At 47.5% G+C, this 24,937-nt stretch overlaps 4 protein-coding genes across 6 annotated transcripts in view; 3 read left to right on the top strand and 1 right to left on the bottom strand.

Moving 5' to 3' along the window:
• Positions 1–2,290, top strand: part of pi4kaa (phosphatidylinositol 4-kinase, catalytic, alpha a) — a 32,732-nt gene extending 30,442 nt beyond the window's left edge. Inside the window, exon 51 of the mRNA XM_084483340.1 lies at positions 31–2,290. Coding sequence (XP_084339466.1) covers positions 31–82 — 52 coding nt within the window. The 3' untranslated portion in view covers positions 83–2,290. The remainder of the gene's footprint in view (positions 1–30) is intronic.
• A 445-nt stretch (positions 2,291–2,735) lies between these two features.
• Positions 2,736–11,254, top strand: marveld2a (MARVEL domain containing 2a). 2 transcript variants are annotated; one of them, XM_084482771.1, is made up of 9 exons: positions 2,736–2,797; positions 3,397–3,487; positions 4,527–5,540; positions 6,427–6,647; positions 7,222–7,257; positions 7,837–7,994; positions 8,830–9,001; positions 9,103–9,153; positions 9,390–11,254. In XM_084482771.1, the coding sequence occupies exons 3-9, from the start codon at positions 4,544–4,546 to the stop codon at positions 9,504–9,506; spliced, it is 1,752 nt and encodes a 583-aa protein (XP_084338897.1). In that variant the 5' UTR covers positions 2,736–2,797; positions 3,397–3,487; positions 4,527–4,543; the 3' UTR covers positions 9,507–11,254. The 2 variants fall into 2 exon arrangements, with proteins under 2 accessions (XP_084338897.1, XP_084338898.1); XM_084482772.1 differs by having other exon boundaries at positions 2,738–2,797; positions 3,397–3,454.
• A 481-nt stretch (positions 11,255–11,735) lies between these two features.
• On the top strand, positions 11,736–18,918 carry oclna (occludin a). 2 transcript variants are annotated; one of them, XM_084482862.1, is made up of 9 exons: positions 11,736–11,869; positions 12,336–12,454; positions 12,653–13,328; positions 13,541–13,708; positions 14,994–15,118; positions 16,551–16,685; positions 17,007–17,178; positions 17,552–17,593; positions 18,246–18,918. In XM_084482862.1, exons 2-9 carry the CDS (start codon positions 12,402–12,404, stop codon positions 18,339–18,341), a joined length of 1,467 nt encoding a protein of 488 aa, XP_084338988.1. In that variant the 5' UTR covers positions 11,736–11,869; positions 12,336–12,401; the 3' UTR covers positions 18,342–18,918. The 2 variants fall into 2 exon arrangements, with proteins under 2 accessions (XP_084338988.1, XP_084338987.1); XM_084482861.1 differs by having other exon boundaries at positions 16,548–16,685; positions 18,246–18,915.
• A 988-nt stretch (positions 18,919–19,906) lies between these two features.
• On the bottom strand, positions 19,907–21,952 carry ankrd34ba (ankyrin repeat domain 34Ba; the record flags this gene model as incomplete). The annotated part of the gene is made up of 2 exons (XM_084483339.1): positions 19,907–20,606; positions 20,769–21,952. 2 exons carry the CDS (start codon positions 21,950–21,952, stop codon positions 19,907–19,909), a joined length of 1,884 nt encoding a protein of 627 aa, XP_084339465.1.
• Positions 21,953–24,937: the final 2,985 nt, after the last annotated feature.

Here is a 24,937-nt window from a genome sequence, read left to right as displayed (position 1 = left end):
TGTGTGTGTTGTGTGTGTCGTCCTCACCAGGAGCAAGACCTACGACATGCTCCAGTACTACCAGAACCAGATCCCCTACTGAACGACCTCAGCTCGGGGCCTGGGAACCCCACCACAGAGATCACTGGCACACACACACACACACACACACACACACACACACACACACACACACACACACACACACACACACACACACACACACACACCTACGACAGCCGTCTTGCTCACAGCTCACGGACGATTCTTCTCTTCAAGTTTTATTGAAACCCAATTTTATTTGTCTTCTTAGCTAACTTGTGTCTTAGCTCATTGTTTGGACTTGGTTCAGCCCTCTCTCCTCACCTTTGTCTTTCAGACGTTTCATTAAACAAATGGGATATTGCTAAATGTTTTAACCGTGAAAATGATCCCCATGTATTGAAGAATAACGTCAATACTTAATGTAATAATATACATGTTTTCCTATATTGGGGATTAAGACCTTTCTCTGTTTACCAATGCCGCAACAAACGGGTAACGATGCATCTTTTTAAAAGTGTTTGCTGTCGATGCTTTGGTGTGACCCAGTGGGAACTATGATGGCACAACATTAAAAGTTCACCATCGGAGGATGCTTATAGAACTCACTCGTCATTACCCCTCGCAATTATTCACTTATGCTGTAATCCAAGCGTATGCACTTTATCGTCTTCAGTATTTAATTGAGTTCTTTCCCTTCCTGATCAAAAGCTGTAATTGACAGTTGACCAATAGGACTCAAACAGAGACCAAAACAATCTGAAACTATTGAATCGTTAAAATGTGTTATGGTGCATTATATTTTTAAATCAACAAGTATTATTGCATATACTATCATTACTTTTTAAGAGTTTCTTGCAGTTCTAATACGCATCTATGCTATCCTAGTTAGTTGTGTTAGTTAAAAAAAACAACTGCAATATTGACAGTCTAAGGTCATATAAGTCATATAGTGAGAGTTTAAGATGTAAACCAGTTCAACACTAGCTTCAACAGTATGAATCTGGAAAACAGGTGAGGTCAGACCAGATTCTTGGCTCACATCCGTTACCAAGGACCATGGTGCTCAAGCCCAGAATATGCTCCGTATTTCAAATCTGCACATTTCAAAACAGACGGTTTGGTTTGAAGCCCGCCTCTGTCCTGGGATTTGAAAGACTATGATATGGGATAGTCGTTTAGTTGTACTACTACAGTTGTTGGTTTGTCATTATCGACTGACGATTTTTTTGTTTGTTGCATATCTTGATATTGATGATGATGATGAAGATGATGACTATAACCTTAAAGCCATGTACCTTTTTCTCGATCTTAATAGACAGATAGTTATATTGAGTCAACATGACCTTATGCAATCTCTGAGTGTGTAATGATATTTATGTGTTTACAAACAATGTGTAAAAAAAAAAATACTGTTTGGTTTTGTATGTCTAAATTGGTATATGTGTTGTTAGGAACTCTAGAATATGATGACCAATGTTTAAAAAGAAAATATCTTTATAAAGTCCTCTGAAACAATTTAAAGGATGGTTTGAGGAAACTGCTATTACTGTAACTTAAGGTGGAACTTCCAGGTTCATAAATGTCGAAAGTCCTCTCCGGGATTTTTTGTCAACCATCTGGATTTGGGGATAAGCACCAAGCCAGAAGTTGTAACTAATGAGTGAAATCAGTACACGGCTGGAGCAATAAAACGTGAAGGACTTGAGCTTTTTAAACCTGGACTGTATCCACTGCTGTAATCTTGGCTGAGCTGATTTTGTTTTCTATCTGTTATTCAAATACTACCTTTTCAAAATACATTCACTGTCCCTAATGTCTGCCACTGGCATATTTTTGTCTTGCAAAGATTGACATTATGAAGTCATTTTGTGTGTCTGTGTATAATGTGCTTGCACTGTGTGTGTGTGTGTGTGAGAGAGAGTGTGTGCGTGTGCGTGCGTGTGCGTGTGTGTGTGTGTGTGTGTGTGCGTGTGCTTTGTGTCTATGGTGTTCCAGTAAATAAATGACCATTTATCTCTATGTTGTCTGTATCTATGTTGTCTCAAGAGTCTGTCATTCTGTGATTTTTGAATTGAATGATTTTGAAAGCGTTTAGAAACAAAATGTGTTTGATACCATGCCATCAGTCGTTTGCATATCAAGCTTTACATTTATTCTGCAGCATCCTTTATGCATTCTCTGTATGAGGAAGCTGGGTAAACATTACTCAAACATTACACCAAGCATATATATACACTGTAAATCCTCATGTTTTAATGGCATTGCCTTGACGGGGCAATTCAAAACTAATGATTTCATAATCTGAATAAAATAATTGAAATAAACAGTGCTTGTTATGTATTGCATTTTGTGTTTCGGTTTTGAGCCCAGTCCATTGCATCGGTCATTCATGCGTTTCAAGTAGGCCTACTGTATTGTTTTGATTAAGTAAAGGGGGCAAGGTTCATCATTACACACTACTTGGATTATTTGATAGTTCCAGCACTTGAGAACTTCTCTCCCCACTGTGCTTTAAATAGCGGTGTCGTAATCTGATTTACGTGCAATCTATTTTTTTTTGTTGTATGTAAATCCAAGTTTCGATCATACGTCAGTACAGTCATAGGTTTGTACTCCTGAACAGCGGCGCGCACCGTGCGAGTTTCAACGTTACGGTCGCTGGGTGACGTCACCGGGATGGGCAGCCCCTTGGCTCCGCCCCCTCTGGGAACCTGTGCGCGGTTTCGTCTCTGAAATGAGGGAACGACAGGGAGAGGACAACCAAGGAAATAAGGTATGCACTGCGCGACTGCTTTTAAAACTACCTCGATTTTACTCGTTGAAATTGCCGGTTGTTTCTTTTACATTAAGGTACACGTTGTTGCCCGTCTCCAACTCACCTGGCGCACAATGTTAAGTGGCAAACTTTGTGAGGAAATGTTCGAGTAAAGTTTGGGTTTCGTGGAGCTAGCGTCTGCCCGCGGGGCGCAGGTTAAAAACAGAGCGAGGAATCAACAACCACTGCCCGCTGGTGTTGGGGACGATTCTCCACCTCAATAAACACATTTAACTTCCACTTCGTCTCTAATTGTTCACTTCCATTCTCCAATCTACCCTTACAGCCAGACTATTGACTCGACACTCTCTTAGCGAGTTACAGGTTGTAACGTTACCCGACGTGTCGTTGAAGTTCCAGGCATAAAAGTATAAGAACCTGTGTTATTATGCACCCATTATCATACGACTGAACATACCCATTCAAATGTAATGACACTGCCGAGGTGGTAATTCAATACCCGCATACCAATATAATGCCTATACGATGAATATTCATAAGGAAGTAAACCAAACGCGTCCAGCTCCCACATTGTTTTTTGGTGTTTTTCGTTGCAGGTGACTCCAGAAAAACACTATTTTCATGCAGGGTTTGCAATCTGATCTGCAAGCCCATGTAAGTCGTGTTGAGTGACTGCGTATGAAAGAGGTATGCAAGCGGAATGTTTTTTTATATTCGTTTATTGGAAAAAGGGAAAGGGCTTTGTCAAAATATATTTTTGTGCTGCTTCCCAAAGACATTCAAACGGATATACAATTATAAACAATATTACTATTGTTTGAAGTGGCTCAAAAATATATTTTTGCATGCATGGGGGTCGCATGAATGGACCCTGGATAAAAGTCCTTTCTCTGGTGTATTGATAGGGTTAGCGCGTTAGGTCTACATACCCTTCACCCTTGCATGAATATCACTCTGGTGTTGTTGACAACTTGAATCTGACATGACGTGTCATGACGTGACATGACGTGTCTTTTAGGGTAATTACGGGATTTAGCATGAACGCTAGCTTATAAATGTTGTAGATCTGATAGTGATCTGCCTCACTATCATTACACAACTCGCTCCCCAAACACCTACCGGCCCACTGGTTCACAGCTCAACATGTATCCATCAAAGGAACTGATGTAATCACTGTATTACTAATGAGCCTGACTGCTACAATTGTAGTAGGCAATTATTAACCACAAAAAAACACATACAAATGAGTGTTTAAAGCACATAAACACACATTTACAAAGACCACACTTAAATGGACAAAAAAGGCACAGCTTTACTAAAGACCTTCTACACTTACACACTTAAGTTCAAGGCCTTTGTGTGTGCGTATATATATTATTATTATATTGTATTATATTATTATATATATTCATATATTTTCTTATTGCCATATATACATCATATGTTTCACTCCGCCTGTATTACCTTTGAACCCCCCTGGTGGTCTTATTCAAGCATGAAGAGACTTGATTTCGGAAACTAAATCTAAAGTCCGCACTCGCTGTGTGTGTGTGCGTGCGTGTGTGTGCGTGTGTGTGTGTGTGTGTGTGTGTGTGTGTGTGTGTGTGCGTGTGTGTGTGTGTGTGTGTGTGTGCGTGCGTGCGTGCGTGCGTGCGCGTGTGTGTGCATGTGTGTGCGTGCGTGTGCGTGTGCGCGTGTGTGCGCGCGTGTGCACCTGCTCCCTCAGGGCCCATCATCTTCCTCATGTCACATGGTGCAGCCTTCCAGCGCCGCGCTGAGCCACCTCGCCAGGCGCACCAGTATGACTCCGTCCCCCGAGACGCCCCGCCCCGCTACTACGACCCGGGGCCCCTGAGGGGCCGCCAGACCCCCCCGCTGCTCGCCGCCAGCGCCGACCCCCTCCCCCCGCCGCCCCTGCCCCACCAGCCCGCCGTCGGCCCCGAAGGGGACCCCGGCGACGGCGAGAGCGACTTGGACCCCCCCGACCCGGCCCTGGACATCGACCTCAAACCCGTCCACCGCTTCGTCCCGGACTCCTGGAAGAGCTTCTTCTCCCGGGGCAGCAGCGGCCGCGGCAGCAGCAAGCCCTGGCCCATGTCGGCCCCCGCCTCGGCCGCCCCCTCCCCCTCCTCCTCCTCCAACAACAACAACTCCAGCGAGGGCGTGCGCTGCTCGCCGCCCCACTCCCCCGTGCCCGGGTCCGGGTCCTACCGCGACCAGTATGGCGGCTCGGGGCGGGCCAGCAGCTACAACTCACGCAAGGAGCTCCTGGACCCGCGCGGCTCGCTGTCGGGCCACACGCACCACACGGCGATGACCTACAGCGAGCGCGTGGAGGAGTACCACCAGCGCTACGCCTACATGAAGTCCTGGGCGGGGCTGCTGAGGATCCTGGGGTGCGTGGAGCTGCTGCTGGGCGCGGCCGTGTTTGCGTGCGTGTGCGCCTACGTGCACAAGGACAACGAGTGGTTCAACATGTACGGCTACTCGTCGCCGGGCGGGGCCTACGGCGGCGGGGGCGGAGGGATGTACGGGGGCATGGGCGGCGGGGGCAGCTACTACACCGGGCCCAAGACCCCCTTTGTGCTGGTGGTGGCGGGGCTGGCCTGGCTGGTGACGGTCATCATGCTGGTGCTGGGGATGACCATGTACTACCGCACCATCCTGCTGGACTCCCACTGGTGGCCGCTGACCGAGTTCACCGTTAACCTGGCGCTGGCCGTCCTCTACATGACCGCAGGTGCGTGGTGCGGAGGGGCTGCTTGATTGTGGGGAAAAAATCATAACCACGATTGTTTTGGTCAATATTGAAATCAGGGTTGTAAAAAAAAACGATTATTTTTGAGTTTGAAAACACGATGCATTCGTTCAGCATTTTCGCTCCAAAAACACACAACATAATGTACAAATATGTGTTCAGCTGCAATTTCCATAAAACATTTAATCAATAAAATAAATGTACTTAAAAAAAATCTTAATACATTTTTTTTAAATAGTTTCAACTCCATTATATTAATTTGGAGATCGTTTGACCCAAAAATCTAAATCACGATCAAAATTTGATTAATTTCACAGCCCTATCGTGCGTTTGACCTTCTTGTTCTGTTTTATTTGATTGTCTATTAATGTTTAATTAATTGGTGTTTCTCCACAATGTGATCCCTGCCTGTGTAATCAAGCACTCTAAATGTCCTTTGGGGGCGGTGTACATGAATTTTCCGTACCAGGAGTACCGTTCGCAAGTGATGAAGTGGATTTTAGTGGGTTTTATCCATTTGTGACATCACACGTGGAACGTGGATCTGAGGGGATCTGGATGAGCAATGCCACTTGTGATGTCACAAATGGAGACATTCCAAAAAGGTCTTGTGATGTCTGATCACCCTCACGTCTGGTGTTAAAACAGGACGCCAAGAAGAATCAGGAATTGTTATTATCGGGGCGCGGCGGTGGCTTACCGGTCAGCGCCCCGGGTTTGATCCCTGCCCGCGGTGCTTTTGCTGCTCTCTCTCCCGTACCTTCCTGTCTGTCTCACGCTACAATAAAAAGGATAAAACCTTAAAAAAAAAATAATAATAATAAGAAGAAACAAGAACTCTTACGATTGATTCCTTTTGTCCCCGCAGCGATCATCTACGTCCGGGACACCACCCGGGGGGGGCTCTGCTCCTACCCGGTGTTCAACAACCCCATCAACGGGGCCTTCTGCCGGACGGAGGCGGGCCAGACGGCCGCCATCATCTTCCTGTTCCTGACCATGCTGCTGTACCTGGTCGGCGCCGGGGTCTGTCTGAAGCTGTGGCGCCACGAGGCGGCGAGGCTGTACCGCGAGAAGTACGGCGTCCAGGTGAGACGCCGTCGCGCCCCCCCCCCGCCTCGTTGTAACACCTGTCAGGGGTCACGGGTTCGATTCCCACCGGGGTCCTCCCGCCTCGTTAGCCAGGGGTTTGATTGATTGATTGATTGATTGATCTAATTTAATTTATTATTCCGAACATGTAAAAGAAAAACAGAAATTGTCATACAGAACGTAATGACGTTACACAAAATAGAAAGCATGATTAGATACTTAGATGACAAACACTTGTGGATTGGAATAACATGTTCGAAAAGGAGTGGGAAGAAGTTATGTAATCCTACCCCTTCTCCGTAACACATGGCAATTAAGCTTCCTTAGTCATTTATTATTAATATTTTCATTAATTATTATTTAAGGGTTAGGGGGTTTGATTCCTCATGCTCAGAATGTGTGTAGTCGCGGTTCTGGATAAACGGGTTCACTCACTGGCGTACGTATGTAAGACGCTGGTCCATCTATGGATATTGAGCACTTTTTCTGTGAATATGAGTAAGTTATGTGATAGTTAGTATCATGATATTATATGCAATGAGACTTTTAATTGACTTGTCCTACTTGGTAGATGCGGGCTGCTGAGGTGGTTGATGCCCGCGCCTTGGTAAGCATTCTTTGTTTTTTAACTAATGTCAGTGAAGGGCAACACAGAAATCCATGACATACATTATACTATAATACACACTAGGCCTGGGCGATATGGCTGAAAGACATATCACAATATAACTTGATCATATTGATCAATATCGATAACTATTGATCATTTTAATTACCTAAAAAGACTAGGAATTACCATGCTGGATTTAAACACTTCTGTTTAACACATGGTCCAGTCTCTCATCGATATATATTTAACATGTTTTATATTGATATTGATCAAAAGTCTATCACGATACGATGATTTATTATTTTATTGCCCGGGCCCAATACACACTGTAGTCGCACAACTCTCTCACAAAGGTCCAACGTAAACTGATTTCAACACATTTTCACACAACGACCCTTAACTAAAAAGTCAATCATCTATAGGCAGATCATAAACAAAAACCTGGAGACAAACTGTTCACACGCCGGGCTCTTCCCTCTCCGAGTCCCAGTCCTCCTCCGGTACGCGGCGGGGTTAAGGCCGCCCTGGGCAGGGTGTTGGCTCACACCGGTGGTCTGCCTCCTCCTCCTCCTCCAGGTGGTGCCCCTGTCGGCGACCAAGCCCCAGGTGCAGGTCTCGGAGAGCACCGTGGTGCCCTTCCCGCTGGGGCCACGCCACGGGGCCCCCCAGGTCCTGCAGGGGGCCATCCCGTCCGGACACATCCCCAAGCCCGTCATCATGCCCGACTACATCGCGTGGGTACCGGTACACACACGCACACACACACACACACACGTGTTGTTTATCTGTCCAAACGGGGCCCTTCACTGGGCAACACAACAACCCCCCCACCCACCCACCCACCCACCCACCCCTCCGAAATGGAAGTACAAACATGAAAATACCATGTTGGTTATACTTAAAGTCTTAAAGGGAACCTATTTCACCACCAAGTGTCATTTAAGTGAGCCATTATAGACATTTCAAAATGTACCCATTTGTGACATCACAATGTGGTAGGCTCTATCAATTGGCAGGCTGAATGGACCGTCCAACTGGTTATGTCACAAGTGGGGTAAAATAGGGCCCCTCTCCTTTATAGTAGAATGTATTCTCGTGTGCATCTTTCTCTTGGCTGTTGGTTACCGAAAGCCAATTGAATTTCAACCCCCTCGCAAATCCAACTATTCGAGCAGGGGATTTGCATTGCAAAGTAGTTAGTATATCACAATGAAAGTCCAATGTGTATTGACGTGCAATCTAGTTTCTAAATAATAACAATAAAGTTGGGTGTGTCGTATCAGGCTTGTCTCCGAGCGATAGGTTTTGTTATTTGTCATGTTCACCTGACACACACACACACACACACACACACACACACACACACACACACACACACACACACACACACACACACACACACACACACACACACACACAAGCTTGTTTGAACAGTGGCAGCTGTACGCTCCCCTTAAACAACGTTACAATTCCGTCCCACATCGTTCGTCCTCCCCCTCGCTGGTGATTGGTCAGCGGCTGGGGGGGGGGACGTGATGGTTAAAGCTTGTTCATTGGTGGGTCTTGCAGGAAGTACCCGACGGTCCGTGCGGATGAGGAGCGTGACCAGTACCGCGCCGTGTTCAACGACCAGTACGCCGAGTACAAGGAGCTGCACGCCGACGTCCAGGCCGCGCTGAAGAGGTTCGACGGGATGGACGCCATGATGCGCACGTTGCCCCAGCAACCCAGCAGCCAGATGGTGATTGGTGGATGCGGCCCGACTATTTTCTGTTTGTTTGTTTGTTTGTTTGTCAATTCTTAAAGAACTAGAATTCCTGTTTAAATCCCATCTTTTTCCAGGAGTTGGATCGCATCAACAAAATTCTTCAGGATTACAAGAAGAAGAAAAATGTATGCTATTTACTTTTCCTTTTTCTTCCCCTCTCAAACAATGCTCTAACTTCCTGATTTTAAAAAACAAAAGTACTTTGAAGAACTTCTACATGGTGATGGGGAAATGGGCTGCTAACATCTTTGTCCTATAAATCACTCTTCCTTTTTCCCCACTAAGCATACGACATCTTGATCATAAAACGAAACCTTTCCCTCACATCTGGTGGTTTTTGTTCTTGTTTTCCCGGCGCCAGGACCCGACGTTCCTGGAGAAGAAGGAGCGGTGTGAGTACCTGAAGAACAAACTGGCCCACATCAAGCTGAAGATCCAGGAGTACGACAAGGTCATGGAGTGGAACGACGGCTACTAAAACACCCCCCGATCGGGACTAGAAGGTGTTTTCAGTATGGACGATCTACGGCTACAGTTGAAACACTACGGAAAACATGAACTAGAACGTGTTTATAGTTTGGACGATCTACGACTACAGTCGACGGCTACGGTTAAAACCCCACCCAAACGAGAAATGGAACACGTTTTTGATTGGAGGATATGGTTAAAGTATCATCCAAGCGTGAAACAGAACTTGATGGGTGTTAAATTGACGGTTACTGTTAAAATACTAGGGAACGGGCTGCCTAAAGGTGACCTTGAACCTGTTTTAAGGGTGTGATGTTTTACCGTAGGCGACAGTGAAAGTGGACCTACCTACCTGAACAAGGACTTTAAAGGACAAAGCTGTTATATACTTTTTGTGTTGTTTTAGTTTTGTATAAATTGCTGGCTGGCAAGCATTGTCTTCTTGTCTAGTGGTCGGCAGATTGGAGCTGTAGTGCCGTAGACTACTATTGTTAGCCCAAAGAGAAGATCTGTGCTGTTGCCTTGTGACCTGTGTTAAAGGGACCTGATTTTACCCCCAGATGGGATGTCAGTTAGCCAGAAGCTCATTCAAAATCGACCCTATATAGGGACATCAAAAGTGGCAAAAGTGTCCGACTAGATGATTGATGGGTACGTCAGCCTATCACTTGGTACAATCCACTTTGTGGGCGTGTACTTCATCTATCCATCCTTGATCTGAGTGAACACCTGATGAGCTGCACACCTGGGAAATCAGCAGCCCACACGGGGGCAAGCGATGGGCTCTTTATTGGCTCTTTTTGGACAACAATGGAGCCCTATGGCACTGAGCTTCTGCCATTCGCTGTTCAGATGACGACTGACAGAAATGCAAGCACTGAATCCACGCAGCTGTGCAGCCGTCAATTCGCCGTAAAATGTTTTGTTTGCGTGCGTGTTTGTGAACGCAGATAAAACCATTATGGGATGTTTTAACTGTTAATATCTAAAATGGTCTGCATATGCTAAGATTACAATACATGCACCACATGGGGACCTATTATTTTGTTATCGTAGCAAACATAACCTCTTCATTTCATAAATGACGCTGGAATCCAATGTGAATGTTTTAATTATGCTGTAGCAATTAGAGGGAGAACACAAAGCAAATTAACCAAAAGGGGATCCAAGAGACATTGCTGAACCCAATGCTGTGACCCTGTGACCCTTAATGCTGCAATTCATTCGGTTCTTTCCTTGATTTCCCTTAATATTCAAAGCTCTCCGGGTTAGCTGGACAGTTTGGTTGCTTTTGTGGACGACACTACCATGAAAGATTAATTAATGAAATATTGTTTGAAGTGTGTGTGTGTGTGTGTGTGTGTGTGTGTGTGTGTGTGTGTGTGTGTGTGTGTGTGTGTGTGTGTGTGTGTGTGTGTGTGTGTGTGTGTGTGTGTGTGTGTTTCTCTCACATGCTTGCTTGGTTCTGCCATTTCATGTGATGTCAATGATAGTCCCACTTATTGATAATTGTTTACTCTAGAAGTGCTTTTGACTGCCCTAATAATACAATGTTTATGTTGGTCTTCATTTTGCATTGTCTCTGAACCACTGTTTCGACATGGCATGATTTTGGATCATTTGATCTGTTAGCAAATCAAACTGGTTTGCAAACCAGCAAACAGCTGGGCATGACTTATTTACACTTAAAAATCTGCTTCACCCCGAAATGTTTCAAATGTGTATTTTAAAGTGAAACTATTAAAAAATAAATAATCATTAAAGAGATGTAGGCTACTATTATTTTCAATTGATAAAGTACAACCTTGTAGGTCAATTAGTTTCCTCATTAATCTTTGCTAAAGAAAAACATGAATGTCTTTATTTTAATGATTTAATATTTTAACAATAATTTGTGGGCGATCGCAATCTCGATTACAAAGTGTGTGTGTACCAATGGTATGAGAACGATTAACATATTTTGCCAACCTGACTACTTTAGCACGACTACGGACTAGAAACCGAAAGTGTGGACCGCAGCATAGGTCTATACACGAAAGCATGAACCGATTCGGAGAATCAGGAACTTAATGTTTCAACAATGTGCTCGGTATGATAGATAAGATTTTATTTTGGATAAAGATAACACAATCGTTTACACTTACACACACACACACACACAAAAAAAAAATGGTTCACAAGGCAAAAAGCCCTGCAAGTGCTTGTCCTCGGTAATCGGAGAGGTTTCGGCCTACCTGGGAAAGGGGGCGGGGTTAGAGAGCTTGCTAGTTGATCAAGGTGTGGCCGCTCCTGAGCGGAGGTCAACACTTGGGTGAAGTCCCTGTCGAGACGGCTTCTATTCAAATCTTTCCTTGGATCTAATAACGTCCATCGGTGAGTAACTCCACGAGATCCCTCGTCAATTTGTTGTAAACTCTTGTGGGTTTGGCATGTGTGTGTGTCGTGTGTCGTTCTGCAGCAACATTGTATAAAATAATGCGCGCTAGGATTACATGAAGCCAGACAAACAGGTGTGATGACAATAGGGGATTTTGTTTTAAGGATCCCAGACCGATTCTGTAACCTGCGTTTCCTTTTTGTTGCTATAATCCCCGTTTATAAAAGCATAGGCCAACTATATAACACATAATTCACTATAACAATAACACATAACTCACACCTATGTTAGTTTGTATTTGTCTTTAGTTCAACGGTAATCTTGAGAAATGCACCTGTTGGGCGGTGGCTTCTATTGGCACATTGTTTAAAAATCAACTTTTATATCAAGTATGTTAAGATGTTAAATGGATCATTTGAATGCTTGTGATCTTTGATGTTGTTTAACTCTTTGGGAAAACAGGACGGTAGGAGACGACGGTAGGAGACGACGGTAGGGGACGACGCTAGGAGCTCCACAATATCAGGAATGTCCTCGAGGCCAAACGGGAGTCCGCCTCCCTACGAATCAGAAAACGCATAGTGAGTATCCTCCCAGCCTCCCTCTGGTAGGCTTATCTCATCATGTGATGCCACAACCAGTGTAGAACCAGCACAAGCAACCAGCACCACAAAAAACAAAGTCATCTTGTGTGTGTGTGTGTGTGTGTGTGTGTGTGTGTGTGTGTGTGTGTGTGTGTGTGTGTGTGTGTGTGTGTGTGTGTGTGTGTGTGTCTCTAGTCCTCCAACAGTCCAGCCCGCCTACTCCTACTACCCAGACGATGAGTTCCAGCACTTCTACCGCTGGACCTCCCCGCCCGGGATCATCAAGATCATGTCGGTCATCGTCATCGTTCTGTGCCTGGGCATCTTCGCCTGCGTGGCCTCCACCCTCGCCTGGGACAGCCAGGGCGCCATGTCCGGGTTCGGCGGGGGGTACGGCGGCGGCGGGTATGGCGTGGGCGGCGGCTACGGCGCCGGTACCAGCTACGGCGGCGGCGGCTACGGCGGAAGCAGCTTCGGCGGCGCGGGCTACGGCGCGGGCGCGGGCTACGGCTACGGCGGCATCGGCGGCGGCTACAACGACCCCCGCAAGGGCAAAGGGTTCATGATCGCCATGGCGGCCATCACCTTCATCGTGGGGATGGCGGTGTTCGTCATCATCGTCTCGCACCAGAGCCTGTGTCAGTCCAGGAGGTTCTACCTGGCGGTGGTGATCTTGTGCGCCGTCCTGGCGCTGCTGGTGCTGATCGCCACCATCGTGTACCTGGTGGCGGTGAACCCCATGGCGCAGTCGTCCAGCTCCATTTACGCCGTGCAGATCCAGGGGATGTGCGCCCAGTACCAGCAGCCGGCCACCTCGGGGGTCTTTGTCAACCAGTACCTCTACCACTACTGCGTGGTGGAGCCCCAGGAGGTGAGGAGCTCTGAGGGCCTCGTTCTGTCGTTCTGTTTTTTCCATACGTTGGGTTTCATGTGTCATGTCTCGTTTTAAGGTTTGTTTCTTGTTTTTGGGGTTCATGGCTGGTTTTTTGTTGTTGTTCTCTTTGTATTTGTTCACCTTTTTGGAGTGTTTGCGGTTATTCATCCTTTTTTTTTTCTTTCCGTTTTTTCTTTCCCTGGTTTCAGGCCATCGCCATCGTCTGCGGGTTCCTGGTGGTGGCGGCGCTGATCATCATGATGGTGTTCGCTCTGAAGACCCGCCAGAAGATCCGCGGCTACGGGAAGAGCAACATCCTGTGGAAGAAGATCAAGGTGGTGGACGAGCTGGCCCCGCCCGGGGACGTGGAGGCCTGGGTGAGCGCCGCCGCCGCCGCCGCCGTCCTGTTCGTACCTGCTCACCTGCCCCCGTTTCATCTTTTCACTGTTACTGCGACATTTCGTAGACGCTTTTATCCAAAGACACCGTGTGAGGTGTCTTTAAGGTCATGCCATTGAGGAGCAGGTCATTAGCAGGTTTGGGTTATTAAAGTCATTTTTAGCTTGAGGTTGAACCTTAATCGCGAGACTAACCCGTCCTAGAAATATATACATCAAATACTCTCAGTGGCAGGTACAGAAAAAAGGTTGTGTGATTGTCTGATTGTTGTTGGTTGGTTTCAGGCCCCAGCTTATGTTCAGTTGAGAAGCTCTCTCACGTGGTTTTTTGAGGGGTACCCACGATCATTTGGGAAGCTACGTGGTGTTCTGGGGAGTCCACTTCATTAGTTTGAGACGCGAGCTTGTGTTATTTAGTGGAGACGGCGCGTTTGGGGTGGAAACAGCAAGAGGAGGGAGAGCTGCTTGAGTCTGCGTCGGCCTATCTCTCCACTTCTTGTTTTCCAAAGAGCTCCCGGAGCACGTCGCTCTCAGAGCCGTCCGACCGGTTCGGGTTGACAGAGCGGGGGAGGGGAGCCGAGTGCGACACCAGGAACAGCGCTTGGTTTCTGGGTGTGGCGTTGACATGGACGGGGCTTTCATACTCTACACGGTTTACAGCTGCTCCGGCACACTCAAAGTCTCTCAAGGGGACATCGGACGAGGGGTGGATTAGTCATTGTTGATGTTGATTAGTCACACTTGGTTCAGTGTGGTGGACACGGTCTGATGGTATAGTTCAGTTCGAGTGGATTTGTAAAGGTGTCATTGTTTGGTGTCATTGGTGTCACACCTTATCTATCAGTGAAGACCCCCTGTTACCCCCGCTTTTTTACTTTGTTTGATTGTTTACAGTCAACATCATTTGGGCCTGTGGGGGTGGTTGTAGAACTACCCCCAAAATGCAATGGGTCGATGATTAAATGTCATATGAGCTTTGTAATGTTAGTTTGATCCTTATGTGTGTCAAATGGCTTTTACTATTTAGTGAATAATAATAATTATACTACTACTAATAATAATATGATTTGGTTGTTATTATAACTGGAGTAATCTCATTCTCAATCAACCCGTCAATAATAAACATAAAAAATAAAAATAAATTAATTAAATTTATTATAATTCACTTTATAATTATTATTATTATTTACTTCTAATGATTCCACTGGCTAGCGCTGGTCTTGTGTTGGACTCCACTCTGAGCCCCCTGTGCTTCCGTCCTCAGGTGAACAACGTGTCCGCCCTCCCAGAAGAGGAGCCCATGTCGTACCCGCTGAAGCCGGCCGGCTCCAGGAGCTACCTGGACGACTCCAGCGCCTACGACAAGCCCCCCAACGACTACACCCCCGCGTGAGTACGGCTACGTGCCCGTTTCTCTAGTTGCAACAATCAGTGAACGCAGACAAAGTCGCTCTTCTCAAACCGGTTGAAGGCCAAATTCAGCTAGAGCCAACCGGTTTGCAGATGTAAACAGTTTTAACCTTAAAACAAAAAAAAACTGGTTGAACTATATTTCTACAATGTTACAGAAAGGTCAGAAAGGCAATGTTATTAGTAGGGAAATCATAGGGACTGTGATTTAATAACTTATTCGATTTGAGATAAAAACTTATTTGATTTGAGATAATGGACTCAAAGGTGTGTTAAGTAATGCATGGTCTCGTGTCTCGTGTCTCCTGAAACCAATGGGAATCCATTACTTTGTTGGCAGTGTTTCAACAAGCTGAAACAGAGGGCTGTTTTGTCTGTTTGGCTCTAGCAGCACATTTACTGAGAAAAATAAAGAAGGTTGAAATGTCTTTCAAATACAGGGAATATCAACAAGAAAGGGGCACGGTTGAATATAACTAAAATGGTTTCAGGATTATTCTCTTTTGGTCAGAGGAAGAAAAAAATCTATCAAGAGTAATAATTTTTGCATCAGAACATTTGTAGTGAAATCATCTGAAGGGTTGTCTATCCTACAAGATGAAACTTATGAGCATAGTACTGGTTCCTGCTGGTTCGTACGTACTTCTAATAAAAATGTACTGCCGCCCGCATGGAAAAAATGGAGTAGTTGCAGAATCTGCAGTTTCCTCATATTTTTTCCCCAGAACAGGAACGAGACAGTTCCCGCTTTCTAAAGAAATGCGTATTGTGCTTTTGCCTTCATAACCACATCGCTGACATCATCACAATAGAACCAGTTCTATCTGGTTTCTATTTCCAAAGTATAAGTAGCAAAAATAAAGAAGGGAAATTATAGTTTTGTGTATTATTCCAATCATGTTGAAGGTAATATAATATTACATCAGCATCAATAACACTAGCAGACACATCTTCCTGTTGTCTTTAGCCGCAATAAAAAGAAATGGCAGGATAGTGGCACTGGCTAAGGTGTTTGGACTCCCAGCCCAATAGGTACTGGGTTCAATTCCCCTCCAAGTAGTCATCCTTGAGGAAGACTAACCTGCTCCCCTAACCTGCTCCTTCAACCTGCATCTAAGTTAGTATTAGCAATTAGAGTAGTCACATAACTAAATATTTTTATACTAATGCTTGATATCAAGTGGAGTTGGGTCAATGATTAATATCCCCAAGTTGATCCGTTTTACAACAGTGGTCACAATCGCAACGCACAAAACAAACAAATGACGTCCTCCTCGGCAGAAATGGAACACCTACAATCCATCTGTGCTGTTTGTCGACCAAACTGAAACCGAAAGTGAAACTCACTCCCCTGCGGTTGTTTTGGTTTTTTCTGTTCCCTTTTCTTCCCCCCCCCTGCTCCGTACAGCAGCATCTCCGAGCCGGCCAGCTCCACCGCCAAGCCCAAGAAGAGGCGCCCTCGCCGGGCACGGCAGCCCGACGGACAGACGTACGAAACGGACTACAACTCCTCGGGAGACGAGCTGGACGACGACGACTACGACAGGTAACGGAGGAGCGCAGCGGGGCAAGGGGGACCCCTCAGTACCTCAAGGGTACTGGGTTCGATTCCCCCTGCCCCTAAGGCTGTAACCTTGAGCAAACTGCCTGAGCCACACCTGCTCCATAATGCCAGCGCTTCTTGTTATGGATCCAATATTATTATTGCTATTGTTAAAAGATGATGATGAAGATGATTATTATTATAATCAATATTGAGACGTATTGTTGCTTTTCTAATTGTTATTAATGCACATTTTGTTTAACCTTAATTTGTTTTATATATATTTTTAGAAACGTTTTTGCGATTGTCTTCCCCCCCCTGCAGCGAGTTCCCCCGCATCACCAGCGAGGACACGCGCGTCGCGTACAAGCAGGAGTTTGACCGCGACCACCAGGAGTACAAGGACCTCCAGGCCGAGCTGGACGCCGTCAACAGGAAGCTGTCGGACGTGGACAAGGAGCTGGACGACCTGCAGCCCGGCAGCCCCCAGTTTCTGGTGAGAGAATCAATTTTCCCCCTTTTTTTTTTTTTCCTCCGTGTTCTCTGTTGACCGGTTGGGATCGTAGTGAAAGAGAGACGCAAAGTCTTGTATGCATGTGATTGGTGTGCATTGAAGGAGGGGAAAAAAAGGTGACTATTTTGGTGTTTTTTTTTATACACAAGACAGTTAAGACAGACGGGCATAGGTGTGATATAAGTGACATGTAGCATAGGACAGCATGTGGGAATCGAACCTGCTGTCGCTACAAATCACATTTCCGCCCCGGTTGGCGCACTAGAGCATCCCCAAGCCGTTCGTTGATCCCTACATGTGTAATGTGTCTGGGTTGCGGGATTCTCTAATATTGGGTCACACGTTGTCTTCACAGGATGCACTGGATGAGTACAACAAGCTGAAGGACTATAAGAAGGTACGCAAAGCCCACTGCATTCAATAGAATGATCAGATCAAACTGCAAAATTCAAGACTCGTACCATTAACACCTTTTTCGTCATCGTGTTTATTCTCTCGTGTGAACAGATTTAGGCGTGCTTCATTTGTTTTAGGCACACAGTCTGCAGATCACCTCATGAATAAGCAACCGTATTTCACAGCAGTGAACTCACCCAAACTGCACATTGGAGAACAACTCATGATTCATTCTCTTGTGTGAATTCGAAGCATAATAACATCTAAATATTGGCTGCTTTTTCTCAGTCTGCAGATTAAAGATGAATAAGCAACTGTATTTCATAGCTTTATAATCGTCATGATGTTGTGCATTCTCTTTTCTGTGCATTTGTTAGCATGTAATATATAAATAATGAATTATAATACTTATATAATTTCTATACAATTATTATCTTCCCCAAAGTCTGCCGATTACAAATGAATAAGGAATTGCTTGGAAATGAAGGGTTAGGGCTAACCTAACCTCAAATACCACTTCTTTTTTATTTTTTATTTTTGCGTGTGTATATGCGTGTGCATTTCTAAACACATAATACCTCAACAATAATAATAATAATAATAATAATAATAATAATAATAATAATAATACCTTCCATTAATTAATCCTCCAGAGTTCAGACTACCAGGTGAAGAAGCGGAGGTGTAAGTATCTGAAGGGGAAGCTGAACCACATCAAGAAGATGGTGAGCGACTTCGACCGGGCCTGAACAGAACCCTCCTCTCCTCTCCTCCCTCCACTGGTCCCACCCTTCTGGTGCCACTGGTCCCACCCTTCTGGTGCCACTGGTCCCACCCTTCTGGTGCCACTGGTCCCACCCTTCTGGTGCTCTCCTACGACCCTGGAGCCGCTGTGCTCTTTCTGTTCCGATCTCTAAGCCGGGAATCAATGATCCGCGCAGTTTTGAGCCAATTTTCAAAAAGCCAATGAACAGGAAACTGTTTCAGCTGGACTACTGTTTTAACTGATGAGCTCTCCGGGAAAACCCCTCTACGGCCTCACTTTACGCGTGTTGATTTTACTCTTAACTTACTTGTATTTTTTTTTGTAATGATGATCTTTTAAGCTGTGCTCAGCCAGTGTCCTGGTCTGGTACGAAACATGTAAATATTGGGGAGCATTTTTTTGTGTCGTCATATGATGTGTTTTTATGGTATGCATGAGAAAAGTCAACCACGGCTGTAATAGTTTTTTTAAACTGCTTTTATGATGGCTTTTTTTATATATATTATAATAAATAATGCAATGGCATTGTTGTGGACATGTTTTAAGGTGTTTGTTTTCATCTTCTTAGTAATGCGACACTCAAAACACTTTTCTTTTTGTGGTGGATTGTGGCTTTCCAACATTTTTTTTAAAAATCTCCAAAGTGTCCTGTTGTTGACTTTTATTTTGGGCACGTTCTAGCAGCTGAAGCTGATGTTGGCGCAGTTATTTCTACTAGTTAGAACAAACCAACACACTGAAGCAGCAGAAGCAAGTTATTTAGCCCAAGGTGCGCCCAGCTTTTGTTTTCTAAACTGCTGTAATTTCCCATGCTTAAATTGATAGACAACCTAATCTAAAAACGTTAAGGTTAAAACGTGAATACTGTTGCATTCATCTAAATTAGGACCCTGTTTCTGAAGATTCTGGTACAGCTTAAAGCTCCAGTTGGAATCACTGTACACATGCTTTTAGTTTTCTACTGTGCCCATACTTTTGAACTAAAGTGATTGAAAACAGCAGCTAAGAATATAATATAACCAGAACATATCACAGAGGGATGTGTCCACTACACACCCACCTACTATGTGATTGGTCACCTGCTTGGCTACGAAGCCAGGAGGGAAAATAGACCCCACCCATTAAATCAGCATGAAGGAATAGAAGGAAAAAGACTGCAAAAAGACTGGGATTGCAATGGATTTCATAAAGAATCCCTTTCTGATGCTTAATGCACACATTGATAACCCTTAATGTCATCATTAGAAGTAAACAGAGGATTTCTGTTGTGCATCACTTTGAGTTAAAACATGAACAAAGTTGCGTTTCGTCTGGGGGACGTTGTGGCTGAACATCCAGTCCATACCAAGCTCCGTTTAATTCTAATTGGATAGACTACACCCCACTTTAGAGTTCAAACATAAACAGCATTGTTTTTTGTTGTCGCTTGTTGCTCTTCTACTTTGCCAGTGTCGCCCGGTGCACACCGAACCAGGAGCAATGTTTAGTTTAGTTTAGGACCTTTCTGGGGGTCCGGGTCGGGGGGGGGGGATGGGGGGGGGGGGGCGGTCAAGCAGTCTTGAGCTGCTCACTCTGCATGGAGTGCCTCCTCAGCAAGGCCCTCCGGCCCACCTCCCTGGGCTGCCCGGGCGGAGCGCAGGGGACAAACGCCGCCTTGAGGCCCGCCGTCTTCTCGCTGGGGTCGTGGCCGCCGGCGGCGGCCCGTGCCGCCCGGGCCCCGCCCGCCGCGGGGCCGTGGCTGTGCTGCAGCGGGTTCAGCTGCAGCGGCGGCAGGCTCCGGGGGGGGTGGTGGTGGTACTGCCCCGAGCCGTGGTCCAGGAGGAGGTACACCCCGGACCCCCGACGCTCGAACCAAGGAACGGCCCTCCTGGCCACCGGGCCACTCGGCCCCTCCAGAGACTCCCGGGAGGAGGAGGAGGAGGAGGAGAAGAACCCGGAGCCCGCCAGAGTGGAGGAGGAGCGCAGGGTGGCCAGCCGCCGGCACTCGGCGGGGGGCGGCCTGGCTCTCTCCGGGGCCTCCTCCAGGCCCGCCGTGTTCAGGGCGAGCTGCGGGTCGGAGGCGTAGTGGTCGGCGCCCAGCCTGCGGCGGTGGATGATGTTGTCCAGGCTGGACAGCGCCATGCTGGGGGTCTTGCCGCCGCCGCCGCCGCCGCCGAAGGAGGAGGAGGCGGCGGACGGCGAGACGGCGGGCCCCGGGCGGCCGGCCGGGGGGGTGTGGAGGTTGGGGTGCGAGGCCGAGTGGGGGGAGCTGATGCCCGGTAAGGATATGGTGTGGTTTCCTCGTTTGTGGTCGCCCCCCCCGCGCGTCACACGCGGCGTCTCCTCCCCGGCTCCCTCCCCCTCCCCCTCCTCCTCCTCCTCCTCCCCCCCTCCTCTCTCTGCCGGGCTTCCTCTTTTCTCCCCTGCAGACCCTCGTTTGTGGGGCGGGTTTAGGCCGTCCGTCGCCAGGGCGACGGCGGGACCTCTGTGCGCGCCGCAGCAGTCGTAGCTCGTCACCGGGGCGGCGTGGTGGCCGACGTTGCGGTTGTTGTTGTTGTTGTCGTCGTCGTCGTTGTCGTTGCCGGCTCTCCTCTCGGCCTCGGAGGCGTCCGGTCTGGGGTGCCCGTGGAAGACCTCCACCTTGGGGGGGGGGGGGCCCCGCTCCAACGGCAAGGAGGGCGGGGGGTCAGCCGCGGCGGGGGGAGGAGGAGGAGGAGGAGGAGGAGCGGCCCGGGAACCGGCCGACACGGGGATCTTGAGCCAGGGTTCGGAGTTCAACCTCAGGAGGGGCTGCTGCTGCTGCTGCAGGCGCCCGGGCCAGCGCTGCTGCGGCGGCGGCGGCGGCGGCGGCCCCGGGCCCCGGAGCCGCGTCGGCGAGCAGGGGTTGGAGGAGTTCCCCCCGCTGCACGCAAAGCACTGGTTCTCCTTGAAGGAGAACACCTGCCTGTGGGGGCCCGACGACGACGACGACGACGACGACGACGCGCCGGGCCCCGCGCCCAGCGGCGACGTGATGATCTGGATCTCGGAGGGCGAGGCGGGCGCCTGGGAGGAGCTCCTGGCGTCCGGCAGCGCGGCGACGTGGGGCGCCGGGCCGTGGCGGTACTGCCGGGGGCGGCCGCGGCCGTCGGCGGGGACGCTGTCGGTGGTGATGATGATCACCTCCTTGCCCTGGCCCTTGTAGGCGTCCAGCAGCAGCCTCAGCACCTTCTGGTCGCCGGCGGTGACGGCGTACACCAGCGCCGACGTGCCGCTGCGGTCCTCCAGGCCCAGGTCGGCGCCGCCGGCCAGCAGCGGCGCCACCAGCTCGGCGCCGGCCAGCTCGCGGCAGGCGTGCATCAGGGCCGAGCGGCCGTCCTTGTCCTGGATGTTGGGGTCGGCGCCGCGCTCCAGCAGGTACTCGAGGAGCCGGGAGCGGCTGGCGCTCTGGCCGTCGGCGTGCTGCGTGCGGCACGCCACCATCAGCGGCGTCTGGCCGTGGCGGTCGCTCTCGTTGATGTAGGCGCCGCCCTCCAGCAGCAGGCGCGTGAGGCGCAGCCGGCGCAGGTAGACGGCGCGCAGGAGGGGGTGGGCCGAGTCGCCCGCCACGCCCGTCACACACTCTTCTTCGTCCATGTGGCCGGTTCACTACACACCCTGTGGGGGGGGGGGGGGGGGGGGGGGGAGGAGGGGGAGGAGGGGGGAGGAGGGGGGACGGGACGTCACGGTCTGGTAACTGCGGGATTAGAACACGATGCTTTAACATCGCCGCGCTGTGTTCGTGTTCTCGTTAGCAGCCTCTAGTGGCTGGAGTTGGAGCTACAGTTATAGTTATATCATTTTCAGACGGACAATTGCTGTCGTCTGCGGTTTTTCATAAAAAAGTGGATCAGGATTAAACTATTTATTTCCATCCATACAGGAATTAAAAAAAAATAATTAGAGAATAAAACAGGTTTGTTACGACCAAATACTGACGGGGTAACTCATAGGTTAACCTCTATAAACAGACGGTTTAGCAGATGCTTGTTGGGCAACAATATCGGGAATATAGGGAAACCTCCCATGTATTTATTAATACAAGAAAAAACACTGGTCTCTTTAACATTGTATTGAACGACAACCCAAACATTTTTGAATAACATGTTTTCATTTGCATTTTAGTGTCTTCATTTGTTGAATTACTGTATTACTGTGATTAACCAACATCAGCATAGAGAAATCCTTTTTTATATTTTCTCCTAGAACAACTTACATAAAGGCGAGCACACGCGTTAAAATGCGTCTGTTGGTAACGAACAATACGTCCAAGGTCGTGTTTTACTGTGGCTGCAGCTAAAATATATTTCTGTCAATGTGACACAACACCAAGACATAGCAACAGCAGCTACAGTACGCTTTAATATGAGAACACTGTGTGTCTTCAACCCGCTTTAGCCTTCAACCATGAGCATTAGATATTGGTCTTATCCCCATAGGAACTACAACTCTGACCACACATCCATTCTAGCCATGCTATCAGCCTCAAACTCCCAGAATGCAACACCCTGGTTTTGTGACTCACAAAACAGAGAAGGGTGGCAAGGGGTGGCATTCTTGGTAATGCAACAGGAAAAACACTGACAAGATGGCGAGGGACAAATTGCGGATACGGATTAAGTACGATTACACATAATGAACCCTGGCATAAAGCGTACAGTTGTGTTAAGATGTCTGATACAAATGTAAAAGTGCCTGTTTTAGTCTCCTGTATTACTACTGTGTGTGTGTGTGTGTGTGTGTGTGTGTGTGTGTGTGTGTGTGTGTGTGTCTGTGTGCGTGCGTGTGCGTGTGCGTGTGTGTACATGTGAGCATGTGCATTTGTGTGTAATTCCTGTACCTGGTTGGTGTGTGTGTGTGTGTGTGCATGTGTGTGTGTTTGATTCCTGTACCTGGTTGGTGTGTGTGTGTGTGTGTGTGTGTGTGTGTGTGTGTGTGTGTGTATGTGCGTGTGCGTGCGTGCGTGCGTGCATGTGCATGTGTGTTCTGTATCTGGGTGGTGTGTGTGTGTGTGTATATAATTGCTGTATCTGGGTGGTGTGCGTGTGTGTGTGTGTGTGTGCGTGCGTGCGTGCGTGCGTGCGTGCGTGCGTGCGTGCGTGTGTGTGTGTGTGTGTGTAGCAGTGTGTCATGTGTGGGAGTCAGTAGAGGCTCTGTTTGTTAGCTATCCTTGTGACTACAGGCTTTTGTGATACTTAGAGAATTCGGACTGCGTATGTTTCTGTCACGGAAGGCTAGATTACACTCGGGTCAGAATCCTCCACAGTTTTCCACTTTTTTGTTTTGTAGGCGTTGAGTGTGTGTGCCGTCCACACAGATATGTAAAATATACTTGCAGTGTAATGATATGGGGTTGCGCAAACCCAATACCACAATTACGGCGCATGTATATATTATTGTTCTACATTATACAAGACAGTGTGGAGTTCTTCATGTGTGGTGTTTTTTGTGTAACGGTCGGTGAAGGGCTAACAGAGTGGCTGACGGATACAACAGCAGGAACTCTCATTTATGTAAAGAGGTTGGTCTGACTACTCAGCCCCTAGTTCTGCAGTGTGTGTGTGTGTGTGAGTGCGTGTGCGTGCACGGTTGTGTGTGGGTCTGCATGTGTGTGTATTTGTGTGTACATGCGTGCATGTGTACATGTGTGCGTGTGCGTGCGTGTGTGTGTGCTGAAGTGTGTGCCACAGCTATGCAAAATCAGTGAATCACAGTTTTGATCAGTTATAGAATACCTCTTCACGCGAGCTACTTTAAACTACAACATGTATTCTATACTTCTAAGTACGCAATTGATTGAAGAACATCAACAATCAATACAATACAAATCCATACCTCCGGAACTGGCTTAGTACCCTCTTAAAATACACCGACTTCAAATCAAAAATTACATTTACAATATTAAATTTACAATATAATCTTTGAAAAAGCTTATATATTGAAACAATACAATAGTGATTTGTCTGTTGTAGTGACAATGAACACCACATCCCATTTAAAGACAACACTCAAAGATGTCATCCTTTAGTCAGTGTGAGGGCAACAGGCTCACATGCACACACAATGGTACATACCAGTCCTGGCTCGGGAACGGTCCTCTTCTGCTCTAGACGGAGTGTTCAGTAGCAGTATGACCAGTGCACCTCTCTCTCTCTCTCGCTCTCTCTTTCTCTCTCCTCCCTATTGCTCAGTCCCTCTGCCGCTTTTTAAAACTGTGATTCTTGCAGGGATGAGATTGAGAGAGAGAGAGAGAGAGAGAGAGATGGAGATGGAGAGAGAGAGAGCCAAATAGATAGAGAGAGAGACAGAGAGAATGAGAGAGAGAGAGAAATATAAATGTGTCATCGCTGTGGTCGGAGAAACAATGACTCCGTAGCTAAGCAGCAGGAGAGAGACCTCCAGAACACTGCCACACACACACACACACACACACACACACACACACACACACATAAACACTCACAAAAGTGAAATGTTTTCACACACGCCCACAAAAGTGAAACGTTATTACACACACACACACACACACAGGCAAATACAAAACACCTGCATGTATTTTTCGTTTAATGAAATTGGTAAAAT

This window comes from Micromesistius poutassou (genome assembly GCF_964030765.1).
Source record: "Micromesistius poutassou genome assembly, chromosome: 18".
NCBI lineage: Eukaryota > Metazoa > Chordata > Actinopteri > Gadiformes > Gadidae > Micromesistius > Micromesistius poutassou.
This window is presented reverse-complemented; position numbering and strand designations above follow the sequence as displayed.

What these genes read in the sequence shown, in the direction of transcription:
- oclna (XM_084482861.1), top strand. Translation starts at nt 12,402, where the DNA reads ATGTCCTCGAGGCCAAACGGGAGTCCGCCTCCCTACGAATCAGAAAAC. An exon ending in GCGTGGTGGAGCCCCAGGAG is followed by an intron (nt 13,329 to 13,540) that starts GTGAGGAGCTCT and finishes CCCTGGTTTCAG; the next exon opens with GCCATCGCCATCGTCTGCGG. An exon ending in CCGGGGACGTGGAGGCCTGG is followed by an intron (nt 13,709 to 14,993) that starts GTGAGCGCCGCC and finishes TTCCGTCCTCAG; the next exon opens with GTGAACAACGTGTCCGCCCT.
- marveld2a (XM_084482771.1), top strand. Translation starts at nt 4,544, where the DNA reads ATGTCACATGGTGCAGCCTTCCAGCGCCGCGCTGAGCCACCTCGCCAG. An exon ending in CGTCCTCTACATGACCGCAG is followed by an intron (nt 5,541 to 6,426) that starts GTGCGTGGTGCG and finishes TTGTCCCCGCAG; the next exon opens with CGATCATCTACGTCCGGGAC. An exon ending in GCGAGAAGTACGGCGTCCAG is followed by an intron (nt 6,648 to 7,221) that starts GTGAGACGCCGT and finishes CCTACTTGGTAG; the next exon opens with ATGCGGGCTGCTGAGGTGGT.